At 48.1% G+C, this 26,228-nt stretch overlaps 8 protein-coding genes; 3 read left to right on the plus strand and 5 right to left on the minus strand.

Moving 5' to 3' along the window:
* Positions 1-3,535: 3,535 nt before the first annotated feature.
* GSTUM_00005177001 (uncharacterized protein) lies at positions 3,536-7,603 on the plus strand (the record flags this gene model as incomplete). XM_002837199.2 has 6 exons in its annotated part: positions 3,536-4,656; positions 4,715-4,935; positions 4,990-5,833; positions 5,885-6,361; positions 6,420-6,493; positions 6,550-7,603. 6 exons carry the CDS (start codon positions 3,536-3,538, stop codon positions 7,062-7,064), a joined length of 3,252 nt encoding a protein of 1,083 aa, XP_002837245.1. The 3' UTR covers positions 7,065-7,603.
* A 2,398-nt stretch (positions 7,604-10,001) lies between these two features.
* On the minus strand, positions 10,002-11,572 carry GSTUM_00005178001 (uncharacterized protein). XM_002837200.2 has 4 exons: positions 11,227-11,572; positions 10,995-11,106; positions 10,708-10,895; positions 10,002-10,646 (listed from the first exon to the last, which is right to left on the minus strand). The coding sequence occupies exons 1-4, from the start codon at positions 11,288-11,290 to the stop codon at positions 10,621-10,623; spliced, it is 390 nt and encodes a 129-aa protein (XP_002837246.1). The 5' UTR covers positions 11,291-11,572; the 3' UTR covers positions 10,002-10,620.
* A 1,128-nt stretch (positions 11,573-12,700) lies between these two features.
* GSTUM_00005179001 (uncharacterized protein) lies at positions 12,701-13,897 on the plus strand. XM_002837201.2 has 7 exons: positions 12,701-12,838; positions 12,896-13,059; positions 13,135-13,158; positions 13,221-13,260; positions 13,320-13,410; positions 13,485-13,520; positions 13,645-13,897. The coding sequence occupies exons 2-7, from the start codon at positions 12,919-12,921 to the stop codon at positions 13,688-13,690; spliced, it is 378 nt and encodes a 125-aa protein (XP_002837247.1). The 5' UTR covers positions 12,701-12,838; positions 12,896-12,918; the 3' UTR covers positions 13,691-13,897.
* A 231-nt stretch (positions 13,898-14,128) lies between these two features.
* On the plus strand, positions 14,129-16,324 carry GSTUM_00005180001 (uncharacterized protein). XM_002837202.2 has 11 exons: positions 14,129-14,635; positions 14,691-14,722; positions 14,793-14,903; positions 14,958-15,045; positions 15,109-15,486; positions 15,546-15,630; positions 15,687-15,699; positions 15,774-15,881; positions 15,941-16,046; positions 16,070-16,077; positions 16,161-16,324. Exons 1-11 carry the CDS (start codon positions 14,623-14,625, stop codon positions 16,293-16,295), a joined length of 1,077 nt encoding a protein of 358 aa, XP_002837248.1. The 5' UTR covers positions 14,129-14,622; the 3' UTR covers positions 16,296-16,324.
* An 85-nt stretch (positions 16,325-16,409) lies between these two features.
* Positions 16,410-17,515, minus strand: GSTUM_00005181001 (uncharacterized protein). XM_002837203.2 has 3 exons: positions 17,084-17,515; positions 16,864-16,953; positions 16,410-16,788 (listed from the first exon to the last, which is right to left on the minus strand). Exons 1-3 carry the CDS (start codon positions 17,444-17,446, stop codon positions 16,648-16,650), a joined length of 594 nt encoding a protein of 197 aa, XP_002837249.1. The 5' UTR covers positions 17,447-17,515; the 3' UTR covers positions 16,410-16,647.
* Positions 17,516-18,248: 733 nt separating this feature from the next.
* GSTUM_00005182001 (uncharacterized protein) lies at positions 18,249-21,024 on the minus strand. XM_002837204.2 has 8 exons: positions 20,620-21,024; positions 20,364-20,561; positions 20,227-20,304; positions 19,845-20,167; positions 19,684-19,789; positions 19,458-19,624; positions 19,351-19,409; positions 18,249-19,289 (listed from the first exon to the last, which is right to left on the minus strand). The coding sequence occupies exons 1-8, from the start codon at positions 20,765-20,767 to the stop codon at positions 18,761-18,763; spliced, it is 1,608 nt and encodes a 535-aa protein (XP_002837250.1). The 5' UTR covers positions 20,768-21,024; the 3' UTR covers positions 18,249-18,760.
* A 1,126-nt stretch (positions 21,025-22,150) lies between these two features.
* On the minus strand, positions 22,151-22,298 carry GSTUM_00005183001 (uncharacterized protein; the record flags this gene model as incomplete). XM_002837205.2 has 1 exon in its annotated part: positions 22,151-22,298. One exon carries the CDS (start codon positions 22,296-22,298, stop codon positions 22,170-22,172), a length of 129 nt encoding a protein of 42 aa, XP_002837251.1. The 3' UTR covers positions 22,151-22,169.
* Positions 22,299-22,300: 2 nt separating this feature from the next.
* Positions 22,301-24,636, minus strand: GSTUM_00005184001 (uncharacterized protein). XM_002837206.2 has 5 exons: positions 24,072-24,636; positions 23,943-24,001; positions 23,480-23,886; positions 22,933-23,426; positions 22,301-22,878 (listed from the first exon to the last, which is right to left on the minus strand). Exons 1-5 carry the CDS (start codon positions 24,270-24,272, stop codon positions 22,537-22,539), a joined length of 1,503 nt encoding a protein of 500 aa, XP_002837252.1. The 5' UTR covers positions 24,273-24,636; the 3' UTR covers positions 22,301-22,536.
* Between the last annotated feature and the right edge of the window lie 1,592 nt (positions 24,637-26,228).

The raw sequence follows: 26,228 nt of genomic DNA on the forward strand, positions 1-26,228 counted from the left end.
CACACGTAGGGTACGCACGACAAGTTGACAGTAATCGGCAAGAAGTTTTGGGGAAAAACCGAAAAAACAAAATACTAGAATAATAATAATAATATTATCATTGCACATTTCAAAGACAATTATACATTTTCTCTGAGCAATAATAATCTCTTACTCCACCAGCTCTTTCTTAACAAACAAACACAGAGTTTCTATGATACAAGTACTGTACAATACTCGAGGATAGGTATCATATGTAAGATCTGTCTCAACCTCTGCACTTTATCATTCATACCTTCAGTCACCTTGGCGCACTCAAACATGCTATCCCAAAAACATGTGGATGCTATTGGCCAACAAGGCAAAGTGACCTAATGCAAGTTCCCGCGTTTCACTCGCCACCCTTTGAACTTTGAATACCAGGACGAGTAACCAGTACGAGTATTGTATCATACAAGTACTGTACTCGAGTACCGTGAGACAACAAGTGAGTACCTTAGTCTACCCCCAAGAAGTAAGGCTCAGTTCCGGTGTGCGCAGCAGCGCCGCAAATCAGCGTGTGGTCCGTGGAGAGCCAGTTTGAAAGTGAAAGGTAAAAAAAAATATTAAAAATTTAAAAAGTAAATTAAGCGGATCCGCATTTACAATGCCAGGAATCAAATGGCCCCTGTTAAACGATTGGTCGATGATAATATCACCTTCTCGCCGGGAATGCGCTGTCACCAATGCTCGAGTGTTCTAGTACCAGTACGAGTGCTGCTCATGGGATTGAGTCACTGTTCCATCTTAAAGTCATTTCAATTTCAGATAGTACCGTACTGCAGTACTCGAGTATACAGTACCCTCCTCCCCTCCTTCCCCATTTCCAATTTCATCCGCATGTCATCACCATCATTGGCTCCCTCTCCCTCCCTTCCCCTTCCCCTTGCTCTTCTTTTCTTTTCTTGCCTCCAGCTGCGGACCCTCCAGCACCCAACGAGCAAGTGTACTCGAGTACCTACTCGAGTAAGGTACCGATCCGCAGGCGAGTGAATGGGGTGGTGGGGAACCACAAATCTGTAGGCTACCTATCCGCGATTCAATAGGGCAGGGTAAGTACCTCAGCCAAGTCAACTTTATTTTTGCCTATTACATGCAGATTCAGCTGCTCGAGCACCCGTATAAAAAAGTTTGCCTGTTATGGCCATGGAATACCGGTATGTTATGCTACTCGTTATGGTACGTCATAGCAACCACATCGCGATATGATACCGGCGACGGAACAGGTCGGGGGAGAGGACCATCTCATTGCGGGTGGCATTCCGAAGGCAGGAGCGAAATAATGGGGGGGGGGGTGGTTGTGGGTTTTTGTTTACTGTATGATACGATACTTGCTCATCACATATATTCTGTGTGTTCGATATTTATTTATTTTTACGCGGGGATGTGGGGGTAAAGGGAAGGAGAGGAAGTACCAAGCAACCATCTCATAGTAAGCAGGAAAGGAAGGGGAAGGCTGAAGGGAAGGGAAGGGTAAGATGGATAGCAAATTGGAAGGGGGGAAAATGCTACCGTACTGGGATCGAGAGAACAGGGAACAAGTACTTGACCTTGCTCGAGTATGATACATAAGTTAGCTGAGCTCTGTGAGTGGTACCCTCACTACGGAAATGCCCTTTCTTTGTGAGGGGGTGGGGAGGTGGCATAAGGGAAGCTCAGCGAGAGGTAAATAAAATATGCGGAAGCAGCGGGGAAGGGATGCGATTTTTCCTTTTTACTATCAAGTTTAACTTGGACTGTGTACGATACTCGAGTAGAGTAGATAAGAGTGAGATAGCGCACTATTGCATAAAGTTTTGGAGATCGTGGGCGATTTCCCCCGCTCGCTACTCTCTTTTTCTTTTTCTCTTTTGGCCCACTCGATAACCGATTTCGAGTTATCATATTCAGCGAATAATCATTGCTGTCCGTTTCTTGTATCATACCGCTACTTCAAGCACAAGTGCTCGAGAAACAATCTACTCGTAGTCGATTGACTTTTTTCCTTTCTTTTTTTTTTTTTTTTTTTGGAGTGTCGATCCTTTTGCTTTGTTATTTACTTTCCTCTCCTTCCCTTTTCTTTTGTGGTAGTTGTGCAGCTCGCAGACTGTCGGTGGCTGCAGGTATATTTACAAGGGTCGATGAAAGCGGCGGGGTATTTCCATAGGCCGAGCACAACTTTACTAGAGAGACTACCACCACTGACGCAAGCATGTGTCTCTCGGTAACAATCCCTCCAGGACCGTGCTCACTGGATCACACACGACTTTCTTTTTTTTTTTTTTTCCTTTCTTTTTTTGGTGAGCTCTCTTCTCGATCACTCTTGCTCTGGGCCTCTAGCTAAGGCCATAATCATCCTCGTGTTTACATTTTCACCCATCTGCCTGTCTGCCCATCGCATTGAATAGCTGCCTGTCCTGTCCGTCTCTTCCATCTCTTCTTCTCCCCTCTCTTTTCCTACTGTGCGAGTACTGCTGCTAACTGTACGAGTACCGTGGATCACTGGCACCAAAAGTACAACAAGTATCATACCTGTACCAGTAGTTCCTCTCGGTTCTCCTTCCACCCCCTGCACTCCCCACCCTTTCACCTCGTATGTCTCTCTTGTCTACTCCACTTCACCCGTATATTCAAGTACCCCATCCCACCTTGTACCTCCACGCAATTCTTGTCTCTAGAGCTGTCCATCCCATCCTGCCAATTGTATTTGTCTCGCCTGCTTACTTACTTGCTTGCTTACCTGCGTGCTTGCCACAACTTCCCACTCTACAAGTACCACTTGCCACACCCTGTCCACCTCTGCCCTTGCCCCTTCCTCCTCTTAGTAGCTGTAACCCCTTCTCCACCCTCTCTCCTTCCTTCTTTCCTTTGACCATCCACGGTTCACTACCCTTCCTCCTCTCTTCCTCCTCCCCCTCCTCCTCCTCGTTCCTTCTCCCCAATTCCCCCCACTTGTACCCTAATTCCCCTTCTCTCCAACCCCCTTCCCTTACCTCTCCTTAGTCCCCCTCTCAGCCCTTCCCGAGAGCGATTGAATCTGGGATCCTAAAACCCACGACTAACTACCCTTCGTCCGGCTGTCTCCCAAAAATCCTTTGAATTCTATGGGGTCTATCGCTGCAGCCCTCACCGTTCACCTCGTCGTGGATGCCATCTAGCATAGAATTGTTGCCTCTGTATACAATTTTTTGCACCGGTCTAGATCTCCGTGCCAACCCAATCCATTGAAAATAGACGTCATTTATTGCCGCTTCTTGTTGTTATTATTCTTCCTCAGAATACAATTCTACTTTTGTGGCTTCCTTTGTCTCGGGCAATTGGGGATATTCACCTACCCTAAGCCTCATTTACGGCAGAAGAGGCCCCGAGAGTGATACTTTTCTGACCCTTCTTGTCCGGCTGGCCTTCCTTCCTTCCTTCAGGATTGTTATTTTTATCCCGTCAGGTCTCGGTTCACTAAACAACCCGCCGCATCCGCCGCCGCCGTCGTCGTCGTCGTCGTCACCTGGCACTTTGTCAGCTCGGGCCCTAATAAATCATGTCTGTTCCTCGCGATGGAAACTCCGCTCGCCGAAAGAGCTTCGCTTTCTTTTCCCGACCAAACAACTCCCCGGAAACCGACATCGGCACCTGGCCCGTCAGGGAGTTGATCACGAAACAGAGGCCGAAGTCTGCATTCTTCACAACCGGTGGCACTGGATATGAAGAGGTTGCTACTGTGGTTTGGACAAACATAGGTTCCCGCCCCAGAGTTCTCACGAAAACCCCTGGTCAGCGTCCCAAATCAATGTTTGCACCCTTGAGGAGTAGGGACCCTGACAGTCCCCGAGCGGAATCGTCTGCAAGCTCTTCAATCGATTCCTCACACTCGGACACCATGCACCCCTTGCGTCCGAGCAGCAGGGTTATCGTCCACTCGGGGGAGGTGGTTTCAGGCGGTGGTCTTTTGCGAAGGAAAAAGGAATTTATGGTTTTGACTACAGATGAATTGTTAAGATACAAGTCGGAATCCAAAGCTAGCGAGGCTTTTGGATTGAGTGCACGATCACCAACGACTGGGAGGACGTCTTCGATTGGTTCAGCCGGGGACTTGGTCAGTGAACATGCTTTGATCACCATGATGAATCAGGTGGTTGCCGTCTATCGGTCCGGCTGCGAAGGGGAGCTCGCTTGCTCCGTCCAAGTTGATCACCTCGACGACGCCAATGGAACGCCTTCCTCGACAATTCTACAAGTTGGGTCATCTAGGGAAGCTCAGGAGTGGTTGGATATATTACGCCAGGTATCGCAGACTTGCAGGTCCGTCAGGCCACCATTAGCATTTTCAGACTCTACCGTTAAGCATATCGCACGCCGACTTGAAGCGGAGAAGGACTATTCGCCAGCGCACTTCCAAATTTTTAGAACCGTTCAAAGGTGTGGAAAGGCCCAGGGGAGAACTGGATCAAGTGATGATCTGCACAAGATGTACTCGACCACTTGCTACCTCGTCATCGGAATCCACAAGGTTCACTTTATTCCCGTGCCCAAGTGCCCTTCCAACAACAGTAGGAGTACAACTTCGCTCGTTTCTACCGCGACGCCAAGCTCTCACGGAATTCTAAATCTTGTTGGGATCGCAATTTCGGATGTGGACGATTCCTTCACCCTAACCTTCAGGTATATTCCCTGTTAATGCTTGAATGGAGCCTAGTGCTGACATATAGATAAAAAAAAGGTTCCCCTACAGATCGCCGCAGAGGGTTCACCTGGCTTCTACTGAGGCTCCTGAAATTATTCAGTCAATCCGCCAAGCCGCAGAGTTCCTACGTCCTAACTGGCTCATCCCTCCATTTTCCGTTGATATACCGGAGAATATGAAGGACGAATCAATTCCGGAGATCCCTCCGACCCTGGATGATGACTATAACGGCTTTGACCGTACCCTATCTGCTTACTGTAAGGACCGCAATTTTCCCACCTTTAGCCGGTGTTTGCTAATCTTTGTTTCAGGTACGGCTTATGATTTGGATGCTTCAAACATTGTCTATGGAATCCATACCGAGGTAGAGGATTCTCCTCAATTCGTACTCTACCCACCGGCATACTCCAGACGGCGCCAATACACGGATTTGGAGTTGCTTGCGGTCATGAGGTCACTGAGATGGAACGAGGCGTTTGCCTCCTTGTCATTTCACGGGATTAGCCTAGAGCCGTTGCACGGCGTAGTCGATATGCATGGCACAGAGAACGAACCTAATTGTACTCGATCAGGACGGCCAATCGGCATCAAGTCAACTGGCAGCAAGAGGTCTTCGCTTCTGATACACGAAATTCGGGCACTGGCCCTATATAGTAGCAAGTTACGAAAGTTGGATGTCTATGAGTGTATAAAACGGAAAGAGCGTAGGGAAGATATTACCGGGACTCCTTCCCCCGAGGGCGGATGCGGTATTGTGGAAGCTGTAATGCCGTTGTGTCGGAGAGGTTTAACGAACTGTGACTGGTTTGATCTGACGGGAATCGAGTTGGTCGAATCGGATCTTGATTGGCTCGTTGACGCCGCCGCCTCTAGGCTTGCCCACTTCCGTGGTTTCGAGCTTGAGCGCTGTGGCTTGACGGAGAGGATGATGACCCTGTTCCTCAATGCGCTAGCTACTCACGAGAACACCTTGGAGTCGTTGAACCTATGCGGGAACCCCGGCCGGATACACGCGCCTAGTCTCAATAATTCGATGTCCTATTTCCCATTTCTCAGGAAGTTGAACCTTTCACGCCTTCTGCGGACCTCTGGTGAGGACCCACTGCTCACGGCAGAGACGCTACTAAGATGGAGATTGGAAGACTTGGACCTAAGGTACGATCCACGGTTTAATTTCCAGGTAGTTTATTTGCTAACTAGAAATAGCGAAACAAAGCTTAACAAGGAGAGTATTGACGCTGTGGCTGCGTATCTCGCTAGCCCGCAATCCGATTCACTTCGCCACCTGACTCTTACTCAGTGCGGCTTGACGTCAAGGGATGTTGCTGTGTTCATGCGTTCAATGTCACGAGCCCCAGGGAAACCAAGAAATATGCACCTTTACGTCGGGCAGAACCCGCTTTCGGGGTACCACGATGAATTGCTTGGATGCATTCTTTCAGGGACTACTCCAACCCATTTAACAATGCGAATGGTAGACTACCCTAAGGAAGAAATGTTTCGAGAGTTTGTAGCGGCAATGACCGCTAACAAGACCATCACTTTTCTCGATATATCCAAGGTCTCTTTGCCATATGAGGCCGGCCAAGAGACGTGCGCCGCTCTGGGCGCCCTATTCGCGAATAATTCCACCCTGAGAGAACTAGATATATCTGGGGAGCAAGCTGTTCTGGAGAGCGCTAGGTTTGATCCTTTGATGACTATTAGTACATTGCAATGGCTTCGCTAACAGGATGCATAGTTTGGGAGCTGGACTTATCAATGCCCTGAGCCGGCTATCCGAGAGCAAGACCCTAGAAATTCTAAGGATTGAACGTAAGCTCCCCCCCCCCCATCAATAGCCCCAATGGTTGCTAATATCTAGTCCATAGTACAATCACTCGGCACTCCCGGAGCGATGGAGTTGGCATCAATGTTGACAAAGAACACCGCAATCAAGGAAATTCACTGCGAGATGAATGAGATTCATCTTCAAGGCTTCTCCGCCATGGTTAACGCTATGGAACAGAATAAAACATTACTATATCTCCCCCGCATGGACCGCGACAGAGCTGAGCACGTCAAATTCCTCAAGGACAAGTTGTTTCAGCCCACTAAATCTGCAGTTAAATCGGCACCCAGGGACCATAAAGGGGGGGATGGGAAGAAGGAACATCGCCACAAGAAGTTGAGAAGGTTGAGCAAATGTGAGAAGAAGAAGGTTGCCTTTGCGGATGATGTATTGGGGGCCACCGGGGCGGAGCAAAGCCTAATGCTCCTTGAAGAGAAGTGGGAGAGCGAGGCGCAGAAACTTGTCAAGTTTCTGGCCAGGAATGCGCAGTTGCATCACGAAAAATGCAACGACGGGCGCATGGAGAGTTCGATGAGCGATTTGCCTTTGTTTTGATTCTTTTCACATTCTTTATTTCCCCATCATTGGCCCCCTTTATCCTCTTTCCCTGCTACCCCTCAGTTCTGCTTGACCAGTGAGCAAACAAAAACACCTTGCTACTAAAAAGTCCCTTTCCACCTTTCTCTTCCCTGTTTTATATATTTCATCGGCATTTTTATTGTTTCCATAGTTTGCATTTCATCGGGTTCGGTATTTTCTTCTCATATGCTGTATTTCTTTTCCTTTCCTGGGTCGGATGCATAGGTGATGGAGTTCTCGTTCATTGCTTTCGGTCTCTTTCTTCTTCCTTTTCTTTTCACCTCCCTTCCCTCGCACCCATTCGCCCATCTTTCCACACACCGGCACGTATGCCTACAGTACTTGCAGCGAGTGGAAAGAGAGCACCAAAAAAAAAAAAACATTACTCTTTTATCAGGCCTGGCGTTTCCATACTGGTGGTCCCAGCCACCCTACCCTACAGTTTGTATATACCACGGCGCACGCAGTATCCAAAAGATGTACAAAAAATGTACTCGTTGCATTGTCTCCTTCTACTCGAGTTCCGTATTTTTGCAAACAGCAAGGATGAGAAATTTTCACGTGCAAGCCCATTCCCGAGCCCTTGAAGCCCCCGGGGTGGGCACAGTACCAATCAATGCTTGACAGATTCAAATTGACAGGTTAGAGTTGACAGATTCAAAAGTATGGTACGGTATTTGGAAATGGTCAGTGTGCTTAGCGCCAAGCGCCGAAACCTTGTGCACAGGTGTAATAATAACAGCTCGACGGCATCGTGATATCTGTTTTCCTTGCAATAGATGCAAGTTGGAAAATTGACATCACTTTTATCCTTTGTTTTCCTTGACATCGGGTACTCGAGTAGTACCAGCACATGCCATATTGTTGGATCGTTGCTCATCTCTATATTTTTAGCATGCCAAGCTTGAGAAAATGGGAATGACAGGATGACTATGATACTTGTACCGTACCACAGAAAGCTTACCTGCCCTTGCGATCCTTAGCGCCAAACACAACCGATCATTTCCGAATACCCGTACTGTACTGTACCGTACAGTACTTCTGATTCCGCCAAGCAAGTTCCACAGGGACTTTGCGATCCGGCCGACCCCGGACCCAAAAAAGGTGGCCCCCACAATTCCAAACAGGACCTGCAAGTACTGTACCCTGCCAGTACCGGTACCGGTACTCTAAGTACGGTATTCGAGTTGCTCGCGGAAAACTTGTGGAGAGAAACATTTTGTAGAATTGTACGAGATGTCGGAGACCCAGACCAGTCTGCACTGCCGCTCATGATAACTTTTCCTCCAGAGATAAGAATTGTGGGGGGGCTATCCACAATATCCAATCCCCCCCTCTACGGTATTGGTCTGGCCCAATTTCACCATTCTCACCTCGACAAACTGTAACGATAGAACAAACCATTTCTCCCCACTGACAAAGCTGTCTTCTCACTAATCTAGCCCACAGGATCTTGCTGATCTTTTTTTCTTCTTCGCCCTATATGAACCCCCCCATACGCGAGGTATCATATTATCATACCAGCAAGTTAATGCTCAGACCGGAAGCGAATACCCGGACGAAACCAACAAACCAGCCGGAATATCGAGTGAGAATATGTGATTTCTCGTTCTGTTCCCTCGCCACCTACACCGTAAGTAACTTATATAATCGGCGAAGTATCAAGCAAAAGCTTAAAGTGGTGTGTGTGTGTACTCGTACCGGTACGAGTACAAGTACGGTACATACGTCATTACGGGAAACTCCGGTTGCCAAATGATAAACCGTACCGTGCTATGATAGTTAGTATCATTACCTGTTACTTTTTCGCTTGGCTTAGTCTATGATACAAGTAGGAGTTATCACGGTAGGCGCCGCTACATAACCGGTAATCGGTACGCCGCCCAGTTGAGGGAAGGTGGGGTACGATGGTCCATACAAGTCTACGGGAGGTACCGAGTTCAACCTGGGATGAGGGGGTTCAGGCCTACCATGCCATGACCGGTTATCATGAGGTATCATATCGAACAGGGAGGGGTAAACGGGTTACGGTACCGTAGTTCGGATTGGTCCAGAATGTTAGACTTACCGCACAGGTATGTACAGTACCGTACTGGTCACGGTAATACCCGTATGTAACTGTGCTCGAGTACTCGTACTTGTACCGGCACGTTTACTTGCCGGATACCGGTATATGATAGGTATTCTTACGAGTTACTGCCAGGATGAGGAGGAGGAGGAGGAGGAGGAAATCTTACTGTACTGTACTCGTACGAGTGCTTTGATCTGCGCTTGCTGTGTGATAGGCACTCGAGTACGAGTACTCGAGTAAGTGGGAGAGAAATCGCTACTCTCGTCATTGATTTCACTGGATTCTACCTCCCTCGACTATGACTGGGGGTGTTTCCATATTTTGTATGTATTCTTCTGTTCACTAACCAACTGAGCTTGCGTGACAGGGGTAGAGTATTTATCTGTCTTTCTGTTTTTTTTATTTTTTATTATTTTTTATGGACAACGCCCGAGTGCTAGTGCGGTAGTACCGGCACAGTATTGGTAAGGAATGCATGCCGACACCTATCTCTCTTGACAATGGGTATCTTTTTTTCAAAGTTGAATCTCTAGTAGGGCTTGTACAGTACGAGTACAATCCTGTATAAGCACTCGAATACCAGTAGTCTACTGTTAACCGCCGGGGAAAAACTCTTCCAATCAACTATCGGATTGTCAGCCGAGATCAGCCTTTCAGCTCACCATACGGTGGGTTCACAAGAGTTTGGCAGGCTAGGAGAACCGCGGGCACGGGTTAATGAGATCCAAAACATCTCGTGGTCATTCTTGGAGGCCTTTCTTTTCTGGAGGAGATTGTGGATTTCAAGGGCTTTTTTCTCTCTTTAGGTTACGGCACCTTCATAATATTGGGCTATGACATAATTATGGTATAATATCACACCGGTAATATTGTGAGATGGCGAAGCTAGAGAAGCTCCGGTCTGTACGAGCACATAACTTGACGGGACAAGCACTCGTACGGACAGTACAACCACAGTTAAACAAAATGACAAGCAAAGAAATGCCATGACGGAAATAATTCCACAAGGGAGATGATAACGATACTTCGGTTGATCGACAGGAAAAGGAGAAAGATCCCCAGGGAGATAGATAGACAAACCTGGATTCGGTGAGAAAACAGATAAATCAAAAACAACGCCCGGTATAGCAGAAAGGGAAAGAAAAAAAAAAGCATGCAGTCCCACCACGCCCTTCCATGAGAACAACCGGTGCTATCGGAATGCTCATCATGGAATACAAACGGTGTACAATCCAACCCTTCTTCCCGTGCCAGAACAACGCACCATCATACAATATCGCGCAGCTACGAAAGAACTTTTGCCAAATCTCAAGGGTCCTTACTCTCCGAGAAACCGACACAGTAATTGTGACAACATTGCGGATAATGAAATGCGTAACGAATAATTCCCCTAACCGAAAAAACTCCATTCCACGACCATATGAACCCCAAAACAAAGGAGATGGAGAGAAAAGTGATAGCTCATGAGAAGAAGACAGCTCTGGGATCTATAATTGTGAAACGTTAGTGAATCACAGTGCGGAAAAGGGGGCGTTGAAGGCAACAAACCCATTGGTCTCCCATCCGCAGCTATGCCATTCTTCAACAGCTTCTGCTCCATGAATATCCGTCGGGCCTCGTCGAAGTTCACCCTTTGGCCCTTCATTATTCTCAAGACTTCCTTCTTCGATGCAAGGTCTAGGCCGCCTCGTGAATCTCCGGCGGCAAGGTTTCCGGAAAGGTTGAAGTCATCGGAACTAGAACATATTAGCCCGGCCGAACGAGAGGCCAACCGGCTTGACACCGGTATGGATTGGGTGGGCGCTATGGAGAAGAGGGCGCGTGACCAAGCGTACCTTAATCCAGCTTCTATATCGGATTCAAAAGAAGGGTTCAATCTGCGGTAGGTGTGTTCGGGGATCATGTTGGATATAAGAGGTAACCAGCGAGAGCGATAGAAGTAAAGTCCTAGTTCGATGGCAGTGGTGACAGTCAGATAAGATGAAGTGTGAAGTGTTTGTTGTCTCGAAATATTGTCGGTGGATGGTGGGGAAAGGGTCAGGAAGGGGGAAATGGAGGAGTATTTACCTGTCGCGATGAGCATCAAGAATAGGGCCCAAGTCCACAGCATGTAGTTGTCGGTAAGGGCCATGATGAGCAGACAGGTGAGCGGCAGGAGGAAGACAGCGCGGGGGATAAAAAAAAGAAAAGAAAAGAAAACAGGGAACAGAATAGGAGAGAATGTGCAAATGTGCCAGTAAGGAGCTGTGGTTCTGTTGACAGCAAATGCAGCTGATGGAAAAGAGAAAGGAGCAAGCAGATTCGACTAAGTATAGAAAGAGAGGAGAGATGAAACGCTGATCAGGGGAGGCGAGACAGGAGGCGAGCTATGGCTTGTGATGGGGTAGCGGGAGTTCCGGCACAGCGGGCTGTAATATTATCTAGCGATAGATCACCGAAAGAGAGGAGAGGAAGGAGAAAGAGAGGGGAAAGCAGGAATAACGAGAGGTACGATTCCCTGGGTTCTTAGCAATTAGGGGGGAGTATAAACAACTCCATCTGGCGTGATCCGGTCCTGTGGCGGGCTTGCTCGTACTGCTGTCCTCATACTCTCAAATTTCGCTTAAGCGTGGATTTGTCTTCCTACGATTTGTATGACAACTCAACACAGGTCGAAACCAGTCAAGCCGGGTTACTAGTTAGACTAATTGACTGGGGAAGTGGGCGGAGAGAGTGGGATACCGGTAGCGGGGGGGGGGCGAGTGAGCAATTGTATGGAAGACTACACGAGCTGATAGCGCCCCCCGGTACCACAAGAGAAACACCACTTCCGTTGGTGGAGGCTGGGATAAACATAGGAACAACCCTGCTTCAGAATTTACACACATACAAAATAGCCGATACTGTAGCAGTAACAAGTACTCGGGTACCGTAGGTCGAGATCGCAGTGTTAAAAAAGCCTTGAAGGCAGCGGCTAAATTCTATATCTATTCGGCGTCCATCAAATGAATTTCTTCAGACTCCCATTGTCATACTCTTCCCATCACCTACCGAAACAGAGGAGTTCTCAGGCATAGTACTGGCGGAGAAACAAAGCTCTGCCGGTGATCCAAGCCGCAAGTATATTAGGTACACTGTACCGGTACATGCCTGGCGGTTGTTGCACACTCGAGTGGTTTTGTAAGATGGTAAATCGTAACGGTACTCGAATACTGCGGTTAAGCGATTCAACAGATGCGGTAGGATCGAGCTGGACAATGAGCCCGAACAGGAAGGAAGGCCAATGTGTTTGTTTGGTGCTTCCTTTGTTCCATTTTCCCCCTTCAGAGGGTGTGGCTACTGTGGCAGTGCAGTACCGGTATGGTCGCTCCAACAATTTGCGGCTCCGCAAGGTGCCGTGTTTGTGCATGCGGGGGCGAGGGTTTAGATTGCGCTTGGACATTGATTCGTTCCATTTTCTAGAAGCTGTTACTAAGCCAGGGTATAGGGCTTAGGGCTAACCCATCTAAAGCCCATACTGCCCGTCACATTTCACCCACAACCAAAGCCTGCCCGCCAGACAACAGAGCCTGCTTCGGCCGCATGAACGCCTAACCGACGAATATCTAGAACCCCCGGGTAGGCTCTTGACACCCTTTTTTCTTTTTCCCCCAATAGCTTCGCATCTTTGTGCTGTAATTTTTGGTTCCGACAATTTTCCGTGAGAAATCATTGATATTTGCAAACTTGGGTGGAAGGCTAACTTTTGGTTTTATAGCACTCGCAACCTCATCCTCAATTATGTCCTCAAATGTCAGCTCCGATCTCATCTGGGCCATCACCAGGAATAATTCGTCTTATATTGTCAAGCGTGGACCTGTCAAAGACCAGATAATCTTCACCAGGGAGCCTCTGAGTCTCACTAACCAGCACACACGCAAGGTATATTGAATCCTCTGATGCGGAGGGGATTTGGAGATTTTGCAGAAACCTTTTGTTGACTGAGTTATACAACAGCACTCTGGACTTGTGAACGAGAAGGTCCAACCCGACTGCTATAACCCGTTTCTCAAATTCACGAATTGACTTGACGATTCTTACAGGCCGTTGGTGTTCAAGCTGGAGAGAATGGAAATGTTGTTTGTACGTTGGGCTAAAGGAACGCCAGTGTTGGGGGGATTTGCTGATGTGGGGTATCATAGTAATTACGAAGAAGAATGCTGAGAAGCATGGAGACAAGCCCGCCTCCCTATACAACAAGACTACCTTCCGCAAGTACAAGAGCAACCGCAAGTAAGTCTTAGATGCGGTGGATAAAGCTTTTAGCGGCATATGGTATTGGACGCTGACAAATGGCTACGACAAAGGATCTACTCTGCTATTGCCAATGCCGTTGCCAAGAAGTCTTACCGGTAGGTTCACTGAGATATGAAGTTGTTACCAATCGCTTGGGGCATTTGCTAACCTATATTCTTCTTACTATAGATCTGACCTTCGCCAGGCAACCCCCCCGCAGCTCCCCGACAGTGTTTACCGTGCTAATCGATTTATAGGCCGCTGTTGCCCGTGCTAGCGCCATCAAGAGATCGCAGAGACCCGTTAAGGCTGCTCCGGAATCTAAGCCCAGGGGCGTTAAGGCCAAGAAGGCAGCGGAGGAGAGGGCTTCGTAAGCTTAGGCTTTGAGCTACGGTTCGGAGGAGAGAGTCGAAGGTGGGATTTTACGAACTAATGGACCCGTAAATAAACCGGAATATTTCAAAAATAAAAAATTTTCCGTCCACCATTCGAGCCGGTTAGATCTCGTGCTCGAATACGTGATCTTGAGATCCGTGGTGGGGTTGAGGTGAGAGTTCTATCAACTGCCTACCGGTAGTCAACTTACGATTTTTTCGGATAAAAAAGGGGTGGATGACCAGATCATTGGTTATTCCCTCTGACCTGATAGCCGCGTAACTGAGCCCAAGGTTTCCCTGCCTCATAATACCGGCACTCCGGTTGTTTGTAGTAGATAGTGACTTATGATGAGCAGTTTTTGCGGGTTTTCACACGGGAATTTTGACGGAACAAAGTGATAGATAGAAGATCCACTTTCTCTACTTAGAGCGAATAACTTGAGTAATGCCGGTACATTGTGTTACATATACGTGCGTTGAATAGCCGGGAAAGTGTTGTCGTTGCATATGATTGGGATTAAGTACAGTAGACTACTCACCCCACACGAATTGTTTGTTTCTCCGGATGTTTGTCTCTAGGGGAAATCCGGCATCGTAACTTAGCCAGGCCTAGCGGAATCAGAAATGTTCGACCCCGCAGCCCCTCATCGCGCAATTCCAAGAGGAAAAACCCTTGCCCTACCACAAGCTATCCCTTCGTTCTTCCCTCATCTCTCGACTCAAATCCTAATCTTCGACTCCTCACCCCTTAGTATCATACTCACCCCTTCGACCTTACAACATCTCCTCACAATCCTCCACTTACCTTAAATCTCAATCTAGAAAAGAAAAAATGGTTAAGGCTGGTGGGTTTTCACCCTTTGTCTGCACCTCTCTTGTTTTGGTTCTAACTACAAACAGCCGTTCTCGGTGCTGCTGGTGGAATTGGTCAGGTGAATTGCCTTATTTCCCATATCTCATTGGAACGTGAAAGCGTGAAAACTGACAAGAGTTTGTTAATAGCCTCTCTCACTTCTCCTGAAGGCGAGTCCATTGGTCGATGAGCTGGCCCTCTATGATGTTGTCAATTCCCCTGGCGTTGCTGCAGACCTCTCACATATCTCCTCACCGGCCGTAGGTTTCCTAACAGTCATTCTAATTTTATCCATAGATTGACCTAGTTTGCAGAAAGTTACTGGCTATCTTCCCAAGGACCATGGTCTCAGAAATACTCTTGAAGGTGCTGATGTCATCGTCATCCCTGCAGGGATTCCAAGTAGGCTACCTCTATAAGAATCAAAATATCCCTTTCTTGGGACCTTTATTAATGGGCTTTCAGGAAAGCCGGGAATGACCCGTGATGATCTTTTCAAAATCAATGCCGGCATTGTCCGCGATCTTATCACTGGTGTCGCCAAGTACTGCCCAAGGGCATTCATTTTAATTATCTCAAACCCTGTCAACTCCACGGTTCCAATTGCGGCCGAGATTCTTAAGGCACACAAGGTCTTCGATCCCTCCCGCCTTTTTGGTGTTACCACATTGGATGTCGTCCGTGCTTCAACCTTTGTCGCCGAGATTACTGGTGAGAAGGACTCGCGTAATATTGTCGTACCAGTAGTCGGTGGGCATAGCGGTGATACCATTGTTCCATTGTTGAGCTTGGCCAAGCCTCCAGTTTCTATCCCCGAAGATAGACTTGCCGGATTGGTAAATCGTATGTGCTTGCTTTACATACTGCTTCTAGCCTGAAGACCCCACTAACGCCAATTGTAGGTATCCAGTTTGGTGGTGATGAGGTTGTTAAAGCCAAGGATGGTGCTGGCTCGGCCACTCTGTCTATGGCATTTGCCGGATTCAGGTTTGTGGTTCTTCAGTCCGGCAACGTAACTCTAATACTGAATATTTCCCCTCTAGATTCGCTGAAGCTGTTATGAAGATATTCCCCCTCAAACCCATAACCAAGTGATGGCGCTAACAACCACAAACGCAGTTGGCGGAGAGAAGGGAATCGTCGAGCCCTCTTATATTTACCTCCCTGACGTTCCAGGAGGTGATGAGATTGCGAAGGCTGTTGGCGTAGATTTCTTTGCGGTTCCTGTCGAGCTTGGGGTACGGTTTTCCTCCAAAGAGAAAAAAAGAGAATCGCAATATACTAACATATATCATAGCCAAACGGAGTTGCAAGGGCTACCAACCCTCTCGAGACAATCAACGATGACGAAAAGAAACTTCTTGAGGTGGCCATCAAGGGATTGAGGACGAACATTGACAAGGGTGTCGAGTTTGCCTCGGCTGAGCCTGCAAAGTTGTAAACTCGTTTCTCAGACTTTTCATCAGAGCGAAGAACTAACATCATGTGACCTAACTCTACTCGAATGTGCAATGTAGATGAAAATCTCGCTTGGAACACGGCCTGAAGTGGATGATACCTGTTTGGTTGGGGGTTTTATTCTACAGAGAGGGAAGGCATGGTCACCTATCATTGGTGGCATATTTTGTGTCCTTTGTCCAATGAGCTTTTGAGAACTATACACGATGATAAATTATAAAAAGTGCCCGAATTCGCATTTGTGAAACCACAATCGTGAACTATTAAATTAGCACCGGACCCTAAATGACCAAAAAAAAGGGAAGAGAAAAAAAAACATCCTACATCCAGCCATTAGATAATTCCAGATACCGGTATCCTGGGTGATAAAGTGCGATGTCCAGATAATGCCACACTCGCCTCAAAATAGGAGCTCAAAAAATTGAAACAATCGAATCTAAATCTATCCCGCCAGCGCCACAATTGTGCCACGATAAAAGTAAAAAAAAAAAAAAAAAAAAGGAGCAAAAAAATAGAAAATGATATCATAGAAGGCAAGGAAGGAGCCTAAATCTGCGCCACAGGCTTCGACAAAGTCTCTATCTTGAAAGTAGCAGCTGGCAGCTCCGTCGTCTCTGCCTGGACACTCGCATTAACCCCCATATTTGCCAAAGCACCCCTAACTATCCCACATGGAAACCAGAGAAACTAAAGCTCATAATCAGTGCCGTCCCGGATATTCTAAAACCCGACCAAAGAAAGAAAAAAAAAGAGCCGACTCACTGGCTGAGCCCTAGCAACCGCATTCCCCCCTGTCTCCGCACTCATCCTGGAGAAGGGCTTGAAAGAATTGTCCGTGAGTACGTAAACCCCCTAACCACCCACCCACCAATAAATCAACAAATCAATAAATAATCTCCTACCAACATATATAAACCCCCGCGCCATCACCACGCAAGCAAGCAAAGCAAACAAAAATAGAGAGAAGGTTGGGGGGGCGAACCCGATGATTAGTCTTCAGGTTATCAATCTGCTTCCTAAAGACAATGGTCCAAAGGTCCTTACACACGAACTTGATGACGTCAAGCGTATCGTTCATGCGCGGCCTATCGCGCGAGAAGCGCTCCACGAGCCCGTACCCCACCCGGTACCCCAGCATCTCCAGGCGGTAGAAGACGGCTTCGCGCACCTCGTCCTCGTCGTCGTCGCCATGCAGCGAGTCGTGCGGCGTCTCCGCCAGCTGTTGGGAGAGTCGGTGCGCGAGCGGGACTAGCTCGATCAGGAGCAGGTCCAGGCATGTGGAGCTCAGGAAGGTGGCGTGCGGATCCGAGGCGTTGAAGGGGGGGAGTGGGGGTTCGAAGGACATACCGGTAAATTGTCGCTGTTGTTGTCTCGTGTTGTTGTCGTTGTTTTTCGTTCTGCGGTAAGCTGGGAGGTAGAGGTAGAGAGTTGTGGGGTTGGGATAGGGTTGGACCACGGGTGCCGGTGGTGAGACCCGGATGGATGGACTAACTTACTCGAGTAAGCTTTGGCAACTGTTGCTGGATACCAGTACTCGTAGATCTGGCCTAAAACTCCAAGGCCGGGTTACTCCCCATTGACCAACCAACTGGGCTAATCACTCTGTGAAAGACGAACCACGTGATATAAACATTTCTGAGCACTCCAAGACTACATTTTTACTCGCAGAATGGATCGCCCGTCAAGAGTATCGGATATAAAGCCATCATTCTCCCTCCTAGGACCCCTCCCCCTCTATCTCCCTAGCTATCATAACTGCTACTAGCCTACCAACTACCACCTTTCCTTCCTACCGAACTACCTTCATATATGATACCCATCCTCTATCCCACCCATCCTATAAAGCAATCGGAGGAAAGAGAGCAGAAAAAGAATCCCTGGAATAAAGTAGCTCTGGGGAAAAAAACAATCGCACCGTCTTACGTACATCTGGATCCCAAATTCTCGCCAACCCAACCATCCAAGGACAAGTGTAAGAGAAGAAAAAAAAGAGAAAAAGGTTGTCCATTAAAGGAAAGCACAAAAAAGCCCATTACTCCGGTTAAAAAATGAGTTTTCAAATAAAAAGAGAAGATTTAAAAAAATAAAAATAAACACAAAGTTGAACAAACGAGAGGGAAAAGGGAAAAGGGAAAAAATCGACAGAAAAGAGGAAAATCTTTGAATGTCCCGGAAAAACACCCCCTGTCCCAGCTGATAATAAGGAAAGGAAAGGAGAGAGCTACTGTGTAATGATACTTAATATGAAGACGAAATGAAACGACAAAAAGGGCGAAAAATGATACCAAAGGGAATAGTGTGGGCAATGGAAGCTTTGATAAGAAGAATATGAAAGGGGGGGTGAGCAAAGATGTGCTAACTAGCTAAGCAAGACAAGTCGCCAGCTTCCTTGGTAAAAGAAGAGGAGAGGAGAGGAGAGGAAAAACAAACGATTTTCTGTAACGAATGTCTCCCATCAGACAAAGAGAAGCGTGAGTATTTTGGTGAACGCCTATCCCATAGTGGTCGCTCTTCCCCCACCTCCTCTTTCTCCCTATTTCAATTCGTGATTGCAGACTTCAATTATGGTTGGTATCGCAAGGGGTAGCGTAGAAACATCAAGTGGGCCCTCTTTCATCTTCCCCTTTTCCAGATAGGAGAAAACATCATCACGTCACCATCATCTGCCATACCCGCCCGCCAGAAATGGGCCGGGAGTCCCTACCGGCGAGTGGCTGTTCCCGTTATATACGACCGGATCGAAAGGCGGAAACACGCTCCCATTCCCATTACTTGAGCTACTACCACTGCCGCCGCCGCGGCCATCGGAACTCATGCTAGTGGGAGTGAGAAACGAATTGATGCGTTTGGCTGGACGCACAACATCTTCGTCATCACTTAGGGTGAGGTCAATGACCTGTGAGGCCGGGCGTTTTGCGCTGATGGAGCTTCTGGGGACCGAAGCAGATCCCTCGCGAGAGGTTGTAGCGACGGGAGAGGGTGCAATCGGTGTGGCCTCAACCCTCAACTTTGATAATCGGCTCCCAGAGACTTCGATGATATCATCTCGTCCCCCATTCCCGTCCTCGCTATCAGTATCTGGCATGGGGGTTCCGGATGATTCCGCAGCCACGGACCAAGCCCCATCAACATCGATAGTTACAGAGTCTACTGTTTTGGGCGTATTGTTCAAAATATCACGGAAATACCTGAACAGTCAGCAACAGGGTGTAAGTAGGCAAGGAAGGAAGAGGAAAAGGCTTTGCGTACTGGTCGACGACAAGCGCTTTCCAGCTAATACTCTTATTACAAGTTGGACAAGACCAAGTCTGCTCAAATTAGTAAGAGCAACCTAAGGGAACTGTATAAACACACACCGGAGCCTGTTGTTGCAGCTGAAGGAAAGAGGTTGCGTCAAAGCATTGCATATGGTTGCAAAAGGTAGATCTAATGGGCAGGTCGATACGGAGGGTGGATAGGGGACACTTGAGGGACATGATACTGGAGGTAGCGACTAGATCCGAATCTTCGTTCTTCCTGACCACTGAACGATATTAGTAATGGTATATACATCATCTAAACATCAAGGTAAATGAAACATACTATCAGCAATAACAGTTTCTTTAGTGATTGAAGCGCCAGCTCTCAGGCGCTCAACAAGCTCCTCGACAGAATCTGTCTTCACGTAATTGACCACAAACGCAAACTTCTAGAGATGCATTAGACCTGGCCTGGGATTTATATCGGTGGAAGGGAAGGCTGACCTTTTGGGTAAGAGCATATGTGAGTGTAACCTGGTTTCTATGTCCTGGCTTCCTGTTGAGGTAATCTGTAATGTCCGCCGGTCTTGTTGACCCAGGTCTGTTCTTCAGACCACGAAGGTTCAACCCAGATATCTGAACATCATTGACACGAAGCTCGACCTGATGAGGAAACGCAATATCCGTATCCTTGGTATAGGCAGTGATCCCATCGACTGCAGCGCAGTAGACCATGCAGCGATAAGATTTATCCGTACTTATTTGCTGGAGTTGTGGTGCTGATAGTACCACAGAGACATGAACTGAGTGGCGGTTCGCGGTCATGACTGTTTAGCCAGAGTTAGGAATAACGATAGACCACAAAGAGAAATTGGGGGGTTCATACTAGGGCATGTCTCCAGAGGAGTTAACCCCACAAGCACCGAGTAGAATGGACTTTCCTTAAAGTGAATTCGACTCAAGGCTACAGATAATAAGGTCAGCGGGGATCGCCAGTCAACAATTCAGGATAGGGGGCGCAACCCGCACTTGGAGATCCATAGCCCGGAGCAGAGTATGGCGGCGTCTGGGCCATAGGAGGAGCTGGCGATGCATAGCCGCTGGTTTGGTTATAGTTCACGGTCGAATTCCGGGAGGGCGCGGGAGACTCGGGACGATAGATGAGGTTCTTAACCCGCTCAAGGCCCGATGTATCGCCCTTGCTGATCAAGTCCTCGATGTCTATATAGTACAGTCAGTAGGCGGGACAGTTAGGCAGTAGCACTTGGGAGCTCCATACGAGTTGTAAGGCGTTTCTGCAGCGGGGCCTTTAGTCCACTAGTCGGGAGGCCTTCTGATTTCAAGACGGATTGCAGCTGACGGACAATCAGATGGCTCATGACGTATCGTATGAGCGAGGAACGCTCGGGGTAATGGTAGGAAGACATCTTGTAGCCAAACAGGCGATGGGTCGTTTATATCACGGCAATGGACTCGCAGGTTCTGGAAAAGCTCAGAATTGCAGGGTGAAGGCTGAGGAAACTAGACAAGTCGTTGTTGAAAGGACTGATTGTGTCCAGACAAAGGCATATGGGACGCGGGGCGAAAAGTGCCTATCAGCACAGGGCGAGGAGGTGATGTGGGGGTGGAGGGGAGGGAGCGGCGTCGGGGAGCGGTGTCGTGAGGAGAAGAGAGGGTGGGCCAGATGTTCTGCACAGGTACGGTTCAGAGGGGTATCATTGTCGACCATTGGCAGGGCCGCACCGCTAAATTAAGTCGTGACGGATTGTTAGAAGAGGTCTGGGCTGGGCTGACATAATACAATCCACCTGCAAGCACGCAACGATGCGAGGTAGGGGAGGTTATCCAGCGAGCTACGGTCACCATTGGCGGGAGAAAGTCTCAATCACCGCATGTTCGCATGCAGATCAAAGCATTTTTGAATCTCCCCCCAATGGCCGTGACTACAGAAGGGTTATAACGTCAGGGATGAATTTATAGGACAGTTACCTGAGGTTAATCGGAAAAATAAACCCCTGTAAGTTCCAGTTAATGAGCCTTGCAATCGAGCATTTATTTTTTGAGCCAACGTTGAGAGTTATCATATTTCCAACGGTACAATAACTTAGGTTACTGGGAAAAGAAACCAGTTGTAATTCGCCAAGATATTGTGACCTTTGCTATCAATACAAGTAAATTTACCGTACAGTACAAGGGGTAGGGGCCCATTAACCGGAACTGACAGGGATCCATTCCTTCGGTGAACCTCAAGTACGATACGATAACTGTTCCATAGCTTATTTTTTTCCAACCCCCATCATTTCGGTCTTTCTATGATAATCTATCGTCTTCTTGCCGGTCCTTGTACGAGTACAGTACAATAATATCCGGACTAACAGCATTATGGGGGCGAGACACAACTATCTGTTATCCACGTTTCTCTAACAATAAACCCAAAGTACACCACACCCCGAGCTATCAACCGTCAAGGAAGTCTCCTCCTTCATGGGTTATGACATCCTATCTCAATTTGTGCCACACCACACCACATCCCACCTTATCTTTTCTTCGGAGGGGAGAAGAGCTGCATACCGGTAAACCCCAACAAGTTGACACGCCTGGCCACCTACAGTATCCTACTTTAGGGTTACATGGAAAGGTTGCATACTGTTATCAACAACTAGAAACAGGCCAAGTCAAGCCGGCTCTCTCGGCGTCGGGGAAAGGGAGACTCCGAGCGCACAGCATCTGGTGCTGAAGGTCACCAGGTTCTAACGCACCGGTAGCACAATGACCACATCACATAGCGCTGCGTCGAAAGTTACCCGAAGTTGCAAAATCAACCTGTCATCATATATTCTCACTCGCATATACCTTTCTTTGGCGGCAGCAGCAAAACCCCTTAGGCGGGATTGACCAAACCCTGCGCAATACCGCACCGGCAGTTCGCCCAGCACTCAAAAAAAGAACAACCTCCATTAATCCCAATTTGCCCCCAACTCCACTATGATACTTGTATAGGAACCTTTTAACGAACCGAAATCATCGTGTCACCAGAGGCGTTGGACACGAGAATAAATAGAAAGACAATACCGCCAAAAGCACCATAAACCCAAGATAGAGCAGAGCAATCCATCTCACTCCAATATAACCAAAAGTAGCCATCCGTCATAAAACATTTACATTCTAGAAGTGACTCTGTTCGTACCAACGGAGCCTATAAAACAAGGGATATAGTTACAGTGGTGAATAATAACAGTGTCGATGCAAAGGATGGATTAAGTGAGGGTGCAGGGTTGGCGGTGCCCGTCGGGTCGGGCGGAGAATTTCTAGTCATAGTCTCGGAAATATAGGGCCGCGCATTACCACGATTAATGCCAGTGCCACTCGCTAGCACCGTGACTGCACTGGGAGCCCCAGTCGCGTCAGGAACAGCCGACCTCCCGGTGCCAATCTCACGGATTCTGCTATCCGTAACGTTATAGAGGGTGTTGGCAAGGCTTATTTCCTCGTTGTCGAGGTCAAAAACGACATAAGCGGAACGGAGAAATGTGTCACCCTGAGCTAGTTTAATTCAGGTTTCCCAATCTCCTTCCGGGAAGGCAAGTCTCACCATAACGTTTGTTCCCAGATCCCCAGAACTCAATATACCCCAATAGCAAAGAGGTGTCCCGTCACTGAATCTTACGGGCTTTCCTGACCTGTCCCGAGCATCGACAACCAACTCCCTCAGGGGAACTGTGATAGTTGCCCCAGAAAATCCATAGGTGACGCTTCCATTATAACCTCTGACCTCGCAAGGGACAACAGCTACACCATACTGATCTAATGGCTGAGCGCCAACCTGATCGCCGAGCTCTTTAGCCAGATTAGGGTCTAAGTAAGTATAAGTAGATCCAGAATCCAGAACTACCGGGCTGGCGTAACCGTTCGCCGTCAGAGTCAAGGAACCTCCACTAGAGTTGGCAATTGAGACGGAAGTCAGGGTAATAGCAAATTCACGGGCCTTAGCCTCTCCCACACGTTTGTCCATGGGCAGCGTGGTAAGAGAGCCTGTGAACTTGGCTGTGTCCACTCCCCCAAATAATACTTCACCAGTGGTAGCGTCTCCAAATTCATTAGCAAATATTTATAAGGGTGGAATTCGAGGATAAACCCACCGAGGTCATTCAACCACATACTATAAGCCCGAGACCTGATGAGCTTCTGATCAACCATAAGATCCACCAAATTTCTATATGGATCCTTCCCCAATCTCTGAACCTGCACCTCATTCAGGCTGAAACCGATCCCCATAATCCCATCCGTCGATGTTGACTCGAGGCCTACGCCGAATTGCAAACCAGCCACCTTCACGCCACCCGAGAGGGTGAACACATCCTTTCCATATTCACCCCGTGCATATTCTCCGTCAACATAAGAAATGTCGAAATCGTCGCTAACCTTCTCGTAGGTAGACGAGCCATCCGGATTGAACGTCCCAGTGCGCCGGCATGGCCTCTGAGGTCGCTGGCAAATATAGGAGTTCATCGTTTCAACCCATACATCCGAGGACCCCGTGTCGAGACTAGATCGAGTCAGTTGGCGATTCCAGATCTGGAAGCATGCACCGCTCGAGCTTACTGTAACCGTAATTTTTGCGGCGGCGTTCCAACACTGATGTTAGCATAGTAAAGGTAATCCTTGTAGATGGCAACCTTGTTAGCACTGGTAGCACTCGTATTGTGTCATTTGAAACAACGGGCAACATACCAGATTGTCCAAACGTTGGCCGACGGTGTTTGGAGAGTCCCTCTTCCGTAACCGGGGAATATTATCGACATTCCTCTTTACTTTCTGGAATCCAAACGAAAGGGTTTTCCCTGCGTTCTCGGATGGCGGATGCAGGTGTAGAGCCAAGGTATTCTCCCAAAATGCTAAGGCAGAAGAACAGAGCAACCCCGTAAACTTCATTTCATGCGCCAACTTAGTTACCCCACCTGCTGTGAATTGGATGTGAAGAACAGGATAGTGGAATGCAAGAGAAGGGCCCCACAGAGGTGCTTGGTGGGGTAAAAATGGTAAAAGCAATAACGACGGCAAAGCAATAGAATAGCAACGTTCCGTGGTATGCTCGAGGGGAATGGGGAGAGGAGAAGGGGAATCAATCAATCAATATAAGCCAAGAAACAAGGGGGAAAGGACCTCGGGGGTCACTCGAGAGTCCAGAACCCGAAGACCTGAAAACTGGAGGGCGAAGTTGGAAAAAGGAAAGATGGCTAGCGAGCCGTGATTGTGACGTCGGAACAGTCCGTGAATCCGCTTACCAGCGAGGCTGAGCCCCAGCCGTTCCAGAAAGGGTTAAGAAAGACAGGAAAAACATGAGAAGTTGAAAATACGAGTAGAAGAAAGAAGGGAAAGGGAAAGGGAAACGCAACGTGCGCTAGTTAACAAGCAACGATTACTTCAAAACGCTTACGCGGCGGGTGCACGGAAGCGGCAGAGCAGGAACATTTCTAAACTGTACTATACTCAACAAGCACGTAGGAGTACTGTACTCGTACTGGGCAATGAGTGAATTGGATGAATGAATTGTCCAATGAAATCGTCATGGTTGGAATTGAACCCGAAACAAACGGCGCCGAATTCCCGATTCCACACCCACTCACCCATCCAGACAGACACTGCAGAAAACTTGGAGACACGCGCGGAGTGGAGTAGAAAACGGTGGCGAACGGGGCCTCATTATCACACCAGCAGCCATCTCCATTGCAATTTACCGTGGGTGTACTCGAGTACCGTACCGTGCGGTAGATAATGAATGCTCTTACAGTTGTACCTGAATCACATAGTACCGGCACTTGCATGTGTAGGCACAATAGGTGTACGGGTACTGTACTAGTACAAGTACGAGTACTCGTACAAAACGGCCGGGCCGGCGCAGACGTTCACGACACTCGGAGTGTAATACCAACCCCCTATCACCTATCAGCACAAAAAGGATTGCTTGGCCTCCCTCACCTGTTCAAACTAAGCCGCTTCCAAGCAAGAATAGTGAAATACACATATCGTCGGACGGACTTCCTTTTGCAAGGATTCCATGATCAACCCCCAGCTTCTTGGCGCCAAACCAAACCAAACCCACATGCTTGCTTACAGTATCTCAATCGCCCAAGCACCGATAAACATACAAGTACTCGTACAGGCACAACTTTGACAGACCGGGACCAAACGACTAAACCTCCCCCTCCAGTACTCCCCCATCTGCTCTCACTTCATGCTGACGCATCCCCTTGCTAGCGAGAGAGGGGGCCTGGGGTAGCACAGTGGTCCATTGATCGATACCGCACGGCCACTGCATGAAAAATGAAAAGAAGAAAAAACCAGTCAGTTACAAGTAACCCCCTCACCCGCAACCCGGATATCCCCCACCTTGAGCACCCTGCACAGAAAGCGGAGATCTTGCAGGAAATTTTAACGATAAATGGGAAAGGCCATTATGGCCCGGCCAATAGTCCCCCCCGAAGAGGATCTGGCATGATGTTGGGGGATTCTTAACTTGCTTTGCCAACCGACTCTCTGGACCGCGCGGGTCAGCAACACTGTCGGTTCAAGTGCTTGAAAAGGGACGAAAACGGACGAAGTGATAATTTAGAAGTGAAGTTTGGTGACAACAACAGCGAGCGCACGCGTACAGCACAGTTATTAGTCATCAAGCGAGAGTTACCCCTACTCAGTAATGTGCCGGTATTTGCACAGTACGAGTACTCGTATCGGTAACCCGTTGGTCGCTCGGTTCGGTTCTATCGCTTATCTTCTGGGAGAAGGGGAATAATCTTCTGGGAGAAGGGGAATATTCAAGTCGTCATGTGAGACAAAGCATTGGTTGAGATGCCTTGCTTGCTTTGAGTCCCGTCATCAAAACTTGCT

The sequence above is a fragment of the Tuber melanosporum genome (genome assembly GCF_000151645.1).
Source record: "Tuber melanosporum whole genome shotgun sequence assembly, scaffold_18, strain Mel28".
Lineage (NCBI taxonomy): Eukaryota > Fungi > Ascomycota > Pezizomycetes > Pezizales > Tuberaceae > Tuber > Tuber melanosporum.

Excerpts from the sequence above, each read along its gene's own strand:
- GSTUM_00005178001 (XM_002837200.2), bottom strand. The coding sequence starts at position 11,290 with ATGGCCCTTACCGACAACTACATGCTGTGGACTTGGGCCCTATTCTTG. Across the intron at positions 10,896-10,994 it reads GATATAGAAGCTGGATTAAG|TTCCGATGACTTCAACCTTT; the intron begins GTACGCTTGGTC and ends AATATGTTCTAG. Across the intron at positions 10,647-10,707 it reads TGCGGATGGGAGACCAATGG|ATCCCAGAGCTGTCTTCTTC; the intron begins GTTTGTTGCCTT and ends TCACAATTATAG.
- GSTUM_00005179001 (XM_002837201.2), top strand. The coding sequence starts at position 12,919 with ATGTCCTCAAATGTCAGCTCCGATCTCATCTGGGCCATCACCAGGAAT. Across the intron at positions 13,060-13,134 it reads CTAACCAGCACACACGCAAG|CACTCTGGACTTGTGAACGA; the intron begins GTATATTGAATC and ends GTTATACAACAG. Across the intron at positions 13,521-13,644 it reads GCCAATGCCGTTGCCAAGAA|TGTTTACCGTGCTAATCGAT; the intron begins GTCTTACCGGTA and ends GCTCCCCGACAG.
- GSTUM_00005180001 (XM_002837202.2), top strand. Across the intron at positions 14,723-14,792 it reads CTGCTGGTGGAATTGGTCAG|CCTCTCTCACTTCTCCTGAA; the intron begins GTGAATTGCCTT and ends GTTTGTTAATAG. Across the intron at positions 14,904-14,957 it reads CACATATCTCCTCACCGGCC|AAAGTTACTGGCTATCTTCC; the intron begins GTAGGTTTCCTA and ends CCTAGTTTGCAG.
- GSTUM_00005181001 (XM_002837203.2), bottom strand. The coding sequence starts at position 17,446 with ATGTCCTTCGAACCCCCACTCCCCCCCTTCAACGCCTCGGATCCGCAC. Across the intron at positions 16,954-17,083 it reads ACCTGAAGACTAATCATCGG|GGGGTTTACGTACTCACGGA; the intron begins GTTCGCCCCCCC and ends GTGGGTGGTTAG. Across the intron at positions 16,789-16,863 it reads CGGTTGCTAGGGCTCAGCCA|TTTCTCTGGTTTCCATGTGG; the intron begins GTGAGTCGGCTC and ends TATGAGCTTTAG.
- GSTUM_00005182001 (XM_002837204.2), bottom strand. The coding sequence starts at position 20,767 with ATGTCTTCCTACCATTACCCCGAGCGTTCCTCGCTCATACGATACGTC. Across the intron at positions 19,625-19,683 it reads AGAAACTGTTATTGCTGATA|TGGTCAGGAAGAACGAAGAT; the intron begins GTATGTTTCATT and ends AATATCGTTCAG. Across the intron at positions 19,410-19,457 it reads AGCTGCAACAACAGGCTCCG|ACTTGGTCTTGTCCAACTTG; the intron begins GTGTGTGTTTAT and ends TAATTTGAGCAG.
- GSTUM_00005184001 (XM_002837206.2), bottom strand. The coding sequence starts at position 24,272 with ATGAAGTTTACGGGGTTGCTCTGTTCTTCTGCCTTAGCATTTTGGGAG. Across the intron at positions 23,887-23,942 it reads CCGCAAAAATTACGGTTACA|TCTCGACACGGGGTCCTCGG; the intron begins GTAAGCTCGAGC and ends GACTCGATCTAG. Across the intron at positions 22,879-22,932 it reads ATCTGGGAACAAACGTTATG|GGTGACACATTTCTCCGTTC; the intron begins GTGAGACTTGCC and ends AAACTAGCTCAG.